This window comes from Epinephelus fuscoguttatus, linkage group LG15, assembly GCF_011397635.1.
Source record: "Epinephelus fuscoguttatus linkage group LG15, E.fuscoguttatus.final_Chr_v1".
NCBI lineage: Eukaryota > Metazoa > Chordata > Actinopteri > Perciformes > Serranidae > Epinephelus > Epinephelus fuscoguttatus.
In genome coordinates this window covers 25,612,360-25,624,848 of record NC_064766.1, presented here as the reverse complement: position 1 = coordinate 25,624,848, position 12,489 = coordinate 25,612,360, and the positions used below count along the sequence as shown (strand labels likewise).

At 43.9% G+C, this 12,489-nt stretch overlaps 1 protein-coding gene across 2 annotated transcripts in view; it reads right to left on the bottom strand.

The window, feature by feature from the left end:
• The window catches only part of LOC125901929 (TSC22 domain family protein 2-like), a 38,092-nt gene extending 30,271 nt beyond the window's left edge, over positions 1-7,821 (bottom strand). For both annotated transcript variants that reach the window (XM_049597954.1, XM_049597955.1), the window contains exon 1: positions 5,300-7,821. In XM_049597954.1, the coding sequence (XP_049453911.1) occupies positions 5,300-7,137 (1,838 nt within the window). In that variant the 5' untranslated portion in view covers positions 7,138-7,821. The remainder of the gene's footprint in view (positions 1-5,299) is intronic.
• Between the last annotated feature and the right edge of the window lie 4,668 nt (positions 7,822-12,489).

The following is a 12,489-nucleotide window of genomic DNA, read 5'->3' as shown; positions in this document are numbered from 1 at the left end:
GGAAGACGGGGACAAACATTAGGACCTACCAAATGGCCAAGATAGGATTTGCAGGTTGTGCAAGCTGTGGAAAGTCTACATGAGATGGAGTCAAAACTGCGACACATAATATCTTTCTGTGCTGTGCAGATTATAGATATTAGCTCCTGAAGGAGTCCATTCGAGGAGTGTTTTTGCTGTGTGTGTAGAAATTAAGCAATAGACACAAAAAAAAAAAGCTGGGAGAAGGAGGGAGAGGGTGGGGGTGGGGGTGTAGCAGGCATTGCTAAAATGCCTGGTGAAGTGAGGCACAGCAAGTTTCACTTTGCAGCTTCCTCCACCTCTTATAAACATGCCACAGTTGCTGCTGCAAAGGAATGTCATTCAGCACCTCGTGTCGACATGAACAACTGTCATGCCATGTCTGTCAGTCAATCAGCGGGGTGCTAGGTACAAGGCAGCGATCGCACTGATGCTGCATCGGTGGTTAAAAAACAAACAAACCAGCCGTGGCTCTGAGTTGTTGGACGTGCCCGCAGCTCTGACAGGGGGGGCATGCATGTTGGTTTAAGGTCCCAAACAGAATACACAGGAGTTTTTAGCCCACATTGTTGCAAAAGAAAAGGGCCACAACGTGACAACGAGCACAGTTGGTCGACACACCCCACTGTCATGTCTCTTATCTGCAGAATAGGGGCACAGTGGAAAGACTACTGCTCAATGTCTGATAGGGCTTAGCTGTCGTAAGAGGCTCCTGCTGTTATCAGCCTGGGAGCTGGGTCCTCTCACAGGCAATACATAGGTGCTCCAAAAACACAGCGCCTCCAGTCAGTTGCACTGTCACAAATCAAAATAAGTTTAAATGGCACAAGGGACATTTATCCAAAGTAATTTGGGTTTACATTATCTGAACCTTCAGCTCAGTCACCAGAAGGATATGCTGTACTTCTCAAACCACAAATACGTTACATTTGCATGTTTTATTAGCATCATTTCTTTCTAAAGTGACATCTTGTATGCACTGACTTGACTTAACCTGGAGGTGCAGAGCAGTGGTTCCCAACTGGTGTGTCATGGGTCCAATCTGAATGGACTGCAAGTGACTCATGAACGTGTCAAGTTTGTAAAAAAGACTTTATTTTGAAGTACAATGAATTTCCAGCACAGAGGTTTTATTTAGAAGCACTGTTTCCTGCTGTAGAGTGAGTGAATAAGGGACAGCTGCTTCACAGAGACAGTAAACTAACTTGACGACATGGCCAAACACAAGTATGATGCTGAATGTATTTAACTGTGTGGAACTTGAAATAATAGCTTGACCAGTTGGGATCCACTGGTGTAGAGGATAGTGGATGGCGTGACACCTAGGTGAGACGGCTGCCAAGCTGCAGACAACAGCTCGAAACCAACAAACATCAAAACCGGATATCTTTTCATAAGTCATTGCTGTGTTACCTGCAGCTTTTTACCTCCTAAATTTGGATGTTTTTTAGTGACCCCTCGCTGTTTTTCCAGAAGGGATACGTTCAAGAAAAAAACATTGTTTTGTAATGAGACACTGCTTTGTTTCCTGGCGGGACTGTACCCACCGAACTGGGTATTTAAAGCCAAAACATCTTTTCCAAACCAAACCAAGTGTTTTTGTGCCTAAACTAGCTACATAATAACGTGCAAATGTAACATATCCATGTAACACATCCGTCAGTTGCAGAAATAGACAATGCCACCATTTTTCTGGTGATCAAACTGAGTGCTTGAATAATTCATTTTTGTGAGAACTTTTAAACTGTAAGGCAGGAGAGCTGGGGATGGGCTACACACATGGCCTTTGTGAGTATTTATACTTGTGCGGTGGTGTGTCTGTGTCTGTGTCACACTGCAGTTACACCTCCAAAACACTAGTCGGCAGTGAGGTTTCTGTGAAGCGCCGTTAAGTTTAGTTGATCCAAAACACACATTAAACACACACTAAACGTGTCTTTATAGCGACAGTTTCAAACTCATGTACACAAATCAGCATCACTACAACTTGCAGCATTCACAAACACTTGTGTTTATCTGGACACATTTTCCCCACAAATACAACATGCTAATGTTATTAGCACAAGCCTGTGGCATTTAACATTGTATAAATTAGCCTAACAGCTAATAAACTTTTCCTCTACTCATATGAAGCCAGGAACAACAGCAACGTTTAACAAAGGTAACGTTACAAAATTCAGCTCCATTACAACTCACAAGGTTCACTGACAAAACAACTGTCTTATATTAAACATGTTTTCCAAACAAATGTCGCATGCTAATGTAATTAACACAAGCCTATGGCATTTTACATTGTGTAAATTAGCCTAGCGACGAGCGACGATTCAACGCAGAAGTATAAATTCCACGTTAGATGACAAACTGTAAATCAAAGATACTGTGTGAAGTGAATGTGTTCTAAAAACGACAGGATTTTAGTTACTGTACTTGATGTGAATCTGAACACACCCAAATGACATATTATGATTATCTCCCATTACGAACCTGGATATCCATAAATCCAATTATAAATCAGAGAAAAAAGGCGCTCCTTGTCACTACAGAATTTCCCCGAAAATCACCATGTTACAAGTTTTCTTCAGGGTGATGGCCGTCCGTACACCCATGGGTAAACTGCAAACAGGCACTGCTAGAAGCTAATGCAGCAAAGTTTTAAGCGGCCATTGTGCCATAAAGTAAACAAAACAGGCTAAAAAACAGTAACATTAACTGTTGATGTTGCACTATCACTATGATTGCACAGTTGTCTTGATTTTGTCTAACGGGGGGCCCATAGTGTCAAACTCCTGCTCTCAAGTGTCAAAGTTGCTTCTGACACTAGCCATGCATTTTACTGACATCACCCCTTGCTCCTCAAACCACTCACACATCACACTCTCTGTGGGTGCGTAAAGCCACTAAACAATTGAGGTTTGGTGGGTTAATGGCACAGAAAGGACAAAAAATAAAGTTGTGATCATACGCTGATGAGTGTAAATTCCCTTTAGTGCGAGGCACACTCAAACAAACTGTTTAAGTGATTGTCCACCCACACGTGAGGAACAACGTAGTGCCAGCGTTCTGCAGTCTCTATCTCCTGTCTGCTCTGCATTCTGTTATATCTGCGAGACTGTAAAAGGAAACCACCAAGAGATTTCAGGCACTGTATCATTTCCGCTCATGTGTGCCATCTACAAGTGAAACTAAGTGCTAAAACTCGGGAATTAAAGGGACAGTTCACCCCGCCAAAAAATCAAAATATATGTTTCCTCTTACCTGTGGTGTTATTTATCAGCCTAGATTGTTTCGGTGTGAGTTGCTGAGTGTTGGAGCTATCATCCGTTTTTTTCTTTTATGGTGTATGCTTTTCATTTCTGCTGGACTCTTATTGTAAAGCGGCAATACTTGTGAAGCTCCTGAGTCCAAGACTAATTTCCCCATGGGGTCAGTAAAGTATATTGAACGTATTGTATCAGACCTAGATGGCACTCAGCTTGTGGTGCTCCAGTGTCGAAAAACTGTATTTGAAAAACTCAACAGCAATGTCTCTTTCCAGAAATCTTGACCTGGTTACTCAAGATAATCCAGACCTTGTTGTGAGCAGTTTCATGTAGACAATATTTTCTTTCTACTTAACTACACCTGTATCACCGCGCAGAGAGAAGCGTACATCTACCGCCAGTTCACCTAGCACACCAGAGCTCAGCCATGGAAGACACCATTAACATTTCATGCTGTCACGAGCAGGAGCCTCTTGTATATGAGTAGATGCACACTTCCTTCTGCATGGTGATTCAGTTGAAAAAAACAGTTCCTACATAAACTGCTCACAACAAGGTCTGTGGATTATCTTGAGTAACCAGGTCATGATTTCTGGAAAGAGACATTGCTCTTGAGTTTTTTAAATGTATTTTTTGGCACATTGAGCACCATCTAGTTCCATTATATTGGAGAGAAGGAAGACATCTCTACGGCCGATATTGCAAACACTCAGCAACTCACACCAAAAAAATCTAGACTGATAAAAAGCACAACAATTTAGAGTGAAATATGTATTTTTGATTTTGGGGGTGAACTGTCCCTTTAAGAGAGAGATTACTTTTGGAAAGGAAGCCATAATAACTCATAAAAAGATGCCACGTGTTCACAAATATTTTGCCCCTTACTGTCCGACACACTAACTTAATTATCCCTAAAGAACAATACCACATTTCAGTTCTTAAACCTCTGCCAAAATGTCTGCTGTGGTTTATATTTATGAGAATGAATTTTTAGATGCAGTGTGACACACACTTTAAGAGGACGTCATCATCTCAGATATCCATTGTGAATAAACATCTATAACTAGCTAAGAAATCAAAGAACTTGCCTGAGTCTGTCTGACCTAAAGATGATTCAGCAGCATAATATCTGCAGCACAAAGCTAAAACACTTATTTCAGCCAACATGGTAAAAATCCTCTGTAAACACATTCCTGAGGAGAGCCCGACGGGGATGTGAGTGGAAATCGTGATATCATAAATGTGGCAACACAAAATCAAACACTCTCCACAGCATTTGTATTAGACGGTCTTTTCCGGAGCAGGAACTAACTTATTAAAAGGTCACGCACGCAGCACGTTATAAAGCCAAGTGGCCACAAGTAGCTTAAGGCTAACAGAGAGCTGAGCGAACACATCTCTGATATTTGTGGCCAAGGCCGTCGCCTCAGAGAGCTGAAGTGGGAGGAGAAGGAGGCTGGAGACCAGCGACAAAATGCTTCCACACACACACAAATTCACACCCTTGCACACAATGAATCACAGTGTTACAGGAGTCATGTGCGCATTTAACAAGTTGTTGCCTGTGCAGTGGAAGCCATGGATGTTTACCGCAAGTGTGCTACGCTTCTCTGGCTTCTCTGGGCTCTAATGAGAAACAACAAACATTAAATTTCCTTCCTGTGTGCCACCAAGTTTCCTTGTGTGCCACTTCTCTCTTCCTTCTACGCACACCCCTCCCTCCAAACCTCCCTGAAACAAAGGGGGAAAACCCTGCTCATCTGACAAACTGGATGACCAACACTGAAACGCTCACTGCCTCTGCTCACAACCTTCTTGTGATCACAGTTAACCGCCAAAAAAAAAAAAAACACCTGTTATGACAAACTTCTCTCCTCCTGGACACTGAAATAGGCACCTTACACTATGTGACTGTTCAAAGTGTGTGTACTATTGTGCGATAACGTTGCACAGTCATGGTGATGATGCTCAACAAGGATGAGAATTTTCAAACACTTGGAAAAACTGGAGACTGTTACCTGTCCACATCCCCGTCGACAGGTATGTGGATTCCAAACAGGCTGTTGACAGTCGGCGTGGCGAGCTGCAGGCTCTCAGGCATGAGGGGCTTCACCGGTTCCTTCCCAGAGACGACAGGAGACTGTGCGTTGACGAGACCCTCTGACTTCCCTACACCTGCACCGCTGCCACCTTCTCCATGTCCAAATCCAGCTGCTGGGAGGCCCTGCGCTCCCAAAGCCACTAGAGTCCTGCTGTGGGGTATCTGACCCGGAGGCAAACTGGAGGTTGTCACATTTGGCATGGCTGCACTGGAGGCACTGGGCACAGCAGTGGGCACAGTGGTGGGCACACTGGAGCTCACTGCGCTGGCAGGCACGTTTTGTACACCAGAGGATGCAGGGTGGAGGCCGTGGGGTTGAGGCTGTCCGGCGGCTGTGTACTGACCCACAGCGGATCCACCGACCAGCATGGAGCCTCCGACACCTCCCATTCCTCCGGTCTGCTGCTGCAGGAGCACCGCAGCTGGCTGTCCGGGAGGTACAGATCCCACCCCTGCTCCTGCGACATCTCCAACCTGACTCGGCAGTGACACCGCTCCAGAGGCTGGAGGCAAGACTGGAGCGTGTGCTTGTCCCACAGGCTGAGGCCCTGCAGACTGGCCGGTGGAAAGCCCTGGCTGCTGCTGCTGATAGTACTCCGTCTGGTTCTGTAGCAGTCCAGAAGACTGGCCGGTCAGGTGGTGGCCCATAGGAAGCTGCTGCTGCTGGGGAGGGTAAGTGACGGTCTGGGCTGTAGGCGGCATGATGGGGGACTTTTGAATGTGTACAACAGGTTGAGGCAGGCCGTTTTGTCCTACGGGCAGCACGCCCTGGGGAGCAGAAGGCTGGAGACCCACTGTTGGCTGAGCTGGGACAGCTACAGGCTTGCTGCTGGAGAACGCACTCTGCGTGGCCGACCCACTGACACCCTGCTGCCGGGCGCTGTAGTGTGGATGCTGGATTTGTTGCTGCTGCTGCGGTGGCGTCTCCACTGAATGCATGCGGGATGAAGGGACAGAAGCGTCCGCCACAGAGCCCAAACCCTGACCTGAGTGTGTTGCCGGGGCAACCACAGATCCTCCCGTTTGCCCGATCCCACTGTCTCTGTCCGCAGCAGGGTCCAGCGCGGTCGCACTGGCATGCCTAATGCTATCTACAGTCCTACTGACAGCAGAGCCCTCAGAGTCCTTCTCGTAAAACTCTGTACACGTCCACCTGCCTCTTCGAAAGGGTTCTCCGGTACCATGATCGAGTTTGATGACCCTGAAGCGTGAAGTGCAACTCACTATGGAGGTGGCAGGAGCAGGAGCTGAACTGGTCACCGCAGCAGGTTGGGATGTGTTCACTGACACACTGGTTGCAGGAGCAGGCTGTTGCTGCATTGCCCCGGGCTGACTGATGGGGGCTACACCAGTTGCAGCGCCGATCCCCGGAGGCTGCTGCTGCTGCTGCTGCTGCTGCTGCTGCTGCCCACCTTGAGTCGAGCCCGACACTCCCACCTTCCGATACTCCCCCATGGCGCTGCCTGACAGCGCAGACACCTGACCGACTTGAGGTATGTGTGATGGTGCCATAACACTGATCGCCTCTGTCTCCCCGACATTATTCAGGGCTTCTTCGGATGAACTCCTGTCACACGCAGGCTCGTACTCAGCCCGTGACATGTCGTAGATCTCTGACGACACATCTTCAGTCCGCGACTCGTCTGGGTCGTCCAGACTCTCCGTGTCGTCCGCGGCACCTATAGCCGCCACCTGGGCCTGAGTCACACTGGTGATCTGGAAACAGCTCTTCTTCTTGGCCGGCATTTTCGACATATTGAAGCCTGATTCCGAGTCCCGTATGGCTATGTGTATCCTCCGTCAGAAAGGGACGAGCTGGGTGCAGCCTCTAAGAGCTTAGATCATATTAAACAGCACACGGGGGTCTATTTTACTTCTCGCTGTGATCAAGATGAATCTACGCCATCCCTCTTCCTCTCTCGGTCTCCTGTTGCGTTTCATGAGCTCATAACGCAACGCCACACTTTGTGTCGTCTTGTCCAGCAATGCGGCTCTAGACGCTGACACCAGCCGCCCGGAGGATGATCGACCCGGGGCTTTCACTCGGTCCGGACCGGCCTGCTAATGTCCCGGCTGTGCAGTTGTCAAACGGCCGTTGTCGCAGAGAGTGTTGCCCAGCTGCAGGACCTACTTTAGGCTGAGGAGGGCCCGCAGCCCTCCACTCACCAAGCTAGCTAGCGAGTCAAGCCAACTGGCTGCTGCACACTCCCCCTACGTCGGAACAAGTATGTGAGACATCTTCCCGAAAGCGGTCCTTCGTGTCCACTCACCTCGGCAGCTCACGGTCGGTCGGCGGGGACACTCGGGGTGAAGCTAACGGCGGTCGAGACAGAACCCCGCTGTTTAATATCACGCTTTAAAACAAATGAGAGTCTAAACAGCGCCTACAGTTGCCTCCCTCTCTCAGTCACTCTTGACAAGATGGCTATGTTGTATGCAACCGCGCTGCATCGTGGGTAGGTAGAGTGCGTAAGGATGTTTACGTACGAGGCGTTCGAGAATCCCCCGCTCGTGCTGCCTTCAATAACCCTCGGGAAAAGCACAATCACAAAGCGCGCACAGGAAATCAGAAGATAGCTGATAAAGCGAACATTTTCTAGAATATTTTTTCAACCAGTAGACAAGTTTCCATCCCAACTAATCTCTTTATAATTTTTTAATCATATTTATTATTAGTTTCTCTCTTGCTGAAGCTTTTTGTTTGACTGCTGGTTATAATTTTTAAGTAAAAATGCCAAATATTCTACTGTGGTGTCAGTATTTGATGCTTTTCTCTGTTTTATTTCACTGTTAATTAAATATTACATATATTATTTATTTTTTATTGTTTAGTTTAGTGTGTGCAATGACATTGGTCATTTACAAGAAATGAAAACATGGTTGCACCAGATTTAGCGAAACACTTATTTCCATCTGTAGTCCTATACATAACAAGTAGATGCTATGAATAAGAATAGAATTCAAGGTGCAGTGCAGACTACAGTAAATCCATGTGCCTAACATAATAGAAGCAGTGTGTACACACCGCACAGTACAAAATACAGTATAAAAAACACAGCAGCTACCTTGTAAAGTGACCACGTTACTGGTGCTGATGCCTTACATAATAAACACAGTAAGTCTGTCTATCCAATGACTGGTCATTTTCTTTCAAATTAACTTTTGAAAGCAATGCATAAACACCGATCAAATTTCTGTTACACAAACTTCATCAATAAAACTGATTCTGATAATAATAAAGAGCATAAATAAACAAATTGAAGACATCATCTTGGATTCTGGGAAATTGTGACTGACACTATCCGGCTATAACCTCACTACTACTACGTCCTCGTTCTTCACACTTTCTGTGTCGTGCCATGTTGGATACAAGTGTCAAGATTCAAGAAGTTAATTATCATATGGACAGGGAAAAAAAACAGCGGTTGACACTGCACGATGAAATTCTTAATTGCCAGAGCTTCACACAAAACAATAGTAAAATTAGACTTAAAGTTAGATTTTAAGAAAAAAATAAAATAAGATAATCTTAACATAAAATGAAAATAAAATAAATGAATAAGCAGAAACAAAACAGTTTCAAAAACCAGATTTTAATAGTAAAGATCAAGTTCAACATGTTTTTCTTCAAAAGAAAACTTTAATGTTATTATTGTTTTGTGTGAGGGGAGACTTGCAATTAAGCCCCCAGATTTGCTGTTTGGTTGATTTGATTTAAAAACATTCACTTACGAATACGCACCACAGAAGCACAAAACTGATTTGATGAAGGATTTTATGAAAGATTTAATTTTGTTTTCAAGGTCAGGGCCCTGAGATCAGGTTATACAGCATAACTTACCTTACAGCTCCTATCAAATCTGGTCATTTTGTCTACTTTATTTATCATATTTGGGGACTAATTTCCAATTAGATAGCACAAACCAGACGCTAGTCATGGCAACAAGTGAGGGAAATAATAGAAAGTAATAGAATTTATTATTATCAAGTATACACATACCGTGAGAATAACTGATGTTACTGAGAATTCTCCCTTGTTGTTTGACTTTGAGTTGTGAAGCAGGTTTTTACGAAAAATCAAAAACAAGACACTGAGCGGTGATACATTTTATAATGCACCTGGGTTACTTTCTTAAACACGACAGCAGCTGTCAGAGTGCTAGGTTGCTGCGTAGCATTCATTTAATTAGGCTGTTACCAAGTTACTCCTTTTAACCATAAATGACAGACTTTATTGGAGTGCACTTGAAGGCATCACTCTGGCTCCCTCTCTATGTGTTTGTATGCTGCAGTGTTACTGTATACCAGATATTATCAAAGTTCTCCTCCTACTGGTTGTACAGTAGCCTAATAAAGAGAGATTACAGGATCCTATAGTTCTCACTCTGTGGAGGAGCTTTGTTAAAAATTCCTTGTGTGCACTTTTATAAAGTCATGGAAAGGATGAGAAGGATAATCACTGCTGCAGGGTTATACTACAACTCAGTAACAGTCCTACAGACTTTCCAAATGTATTGAGCATGGAAAAGTTGATAAGAGTTCTCCAGTTTTCAACAGTTTCAAGATCATTGATTCAGAGCTGTTATTTACAGCAGCATTAGTTTAGTGTATCTGCATTCACATGACCTTCAACACACCTTTTTTACATTAATTTGAACTGCACCATTGATCTTTTTACAATGGCCCCTAGTGTTTTTTTTGGTTGGGGATGCGAATGACAGAGCAGGCAGTAACTCTTGTGATCACCACAGTACTTTGTATTCATTACTAATCGATCAAGTGTGTCTTTGAAGGCAGTGCGTTCTGTGGGAATTGACTAGAGGCTGATTTATCAAGCTGTGGTTAAAGGAATACTATGCATTGTGCATGAGTAAGTCAGCACTGCATTGCATCTGCAGCGTTTGGTGAGGAGAAGGAGGGAGCTCTGTGTGGGCTCTTTGTGATCTCACAAGGTCAACAGGAATTTTTAAAAAATGAATGGTATCAGTTTTGTGTGTTTTTTTCACAGAGGCAATTACAAACCATTTTTTTTAAATAATATTGATTAAATATCTTTTTTCTGACTTGTTTTTCCTCCCTCTGCGCCACTGAAATATACTGTGGAGGAGTCATGAGTGTTCACACACCATAGGGAACACTGCCCCTGCTGGCCAAGGAGTGAGTGGTTCACTTTGAAGGGTGTCAAGCTTCTTGTTTCCTTTTTTGGTTATCTTCAGTGAACCCTGAACTCACCACCAATCACATTGACTTATATCACCTAAACCTATTATTTATGTCAGTAATTATTTACCAGCACATTAATAGCAAATAGAAACTGTCTGTCATCGTCAAAAACTGTTCTTAAAAGTGATACTACTACTACTAATAATAATAATGGTAGAAATACAGGGTGATAAACATGCTTTGGTGTAGCTTTATAGTTAAAAACATTTACACTCAATTCAATCAAGATCAGACATAAGGCATTTAAACAGCCATAATGTTGGCAGAGCGTCTAAGTTTAAAGTATTTTATAGATTATTCCATGTATACAAAGTGCACTGTAAGATAATGACATTCGTGCTTGTCCAGTTCTGATTAAAGGAGTGTGAAGCAACAACCTATTCTGTGGACAAGTACCAAGATTATGTGAGGACAGACTTAAGAGTGATGAAATACAGGGTGGAAGCATCTGCATCAAAGCTTTATAAATGAACAAATACCGATGATGTTCCCGCCTCACAGCCAAATGTGGCCAGCCAACCTTTCAGTAAAGGTGGCTATCCATCTATCTAGCTATCTATCTATTCAATAACTGATCATTATCTTTTCAATTAACTTCTTTTCTTTTATGTTTCAGAGTGGTTCTACAAAAGATCCAAAGTCAAAGACCTGCCACACCATATGCGAGGTCCCCATCTCTCCATGTTGGTGTTGTGGTATGCAGAGACGTAAAGAAGTGCTAACATGGGTCTTCGATGACGCTGGCAAGGTGAGGCCAGCTGCCTCGAACACCAACAAGGTGGCTGTCATCAGCGATGGCGCATCACTTACCGGAACCACCTTATATGAAAGGTACGCATCAAAGGTCACCACTGGGATGTCGTACATTATTCGAGGCTCCAACGTAAGGGCAAAATCAGCCTTTTTCCACTGACATAACAAAAGAGACAAAGAAGATGAGCTCATCAGTCCTGGTTCTGTGCTCACATAGCTCAGTAATGTGTGACCGGTGGAGGGGCTTGTGACTATTGAAGGAGATGTGATGTTCATATTATTGTTGTGTGTGAATAAAATATGTCATTAATACTAACATATTGTCCTTGTTTTCAGCTGTCCTCCATAAAACGGACACAAGTGAGGACAGTGGTGGCGAAAGGAGGTCGGCTATAAATTGCGTAAATAGGGTTTAACCCAGCTAATGCCTCGGCAGATCAGTGTGCCGGGTGTTTAGGAACCAAACCAAGTCCTTTATGAGTGGTGGAAGAGGTATTTAGATAATTAACCGTACAAAAAAATGTACGTAGTGTGTTCCTGCATCCCCAATCTTCTTCCGGCTGTTTCTGGGAACCTCCAGTGAACCAGCAGCAGATGATCGCAGTGTTCTTGGAGGCAAATAGTTAACAGTAGCGCACTAGCTACCTTAGCTACTAACATTAGTGAGCCTTTCATTTTCCCTGCCTGGATGCAGATGGGAACCAATCTAAACACACATTATAGTCTCTATTTTAACATTAACAAAGAACATGTTTTCTTGTGTTGACCTTTTTAAAGTGAAGAGTAGGCTACTTTCTTATGATCATGATGTTAATAAGCAGACAGTGTTAGCTAGCTAGCATGCTAGCAAGGTGATAAGCTGTACTTCCAGGTTAAATTATGCTACATAGGGAAGTCTCCACAACTATTAATCAAGGAGTAAGCCAAACAGATGCTTGACAAAATTTTATTTACAGTTCCCCATGATGATATATGTCTTTCACCACGTAAATATTTCAGTTCATATAAGCATAACACGCTCCTTTACAGAGCACTGAACAGCAGTAATTGGCTTAAATATCCTGATTCCCTTTACTGGAGACAAAACTTTATTTCTACTACACCTAGATCATAAAGTCATATAAAGCCGAC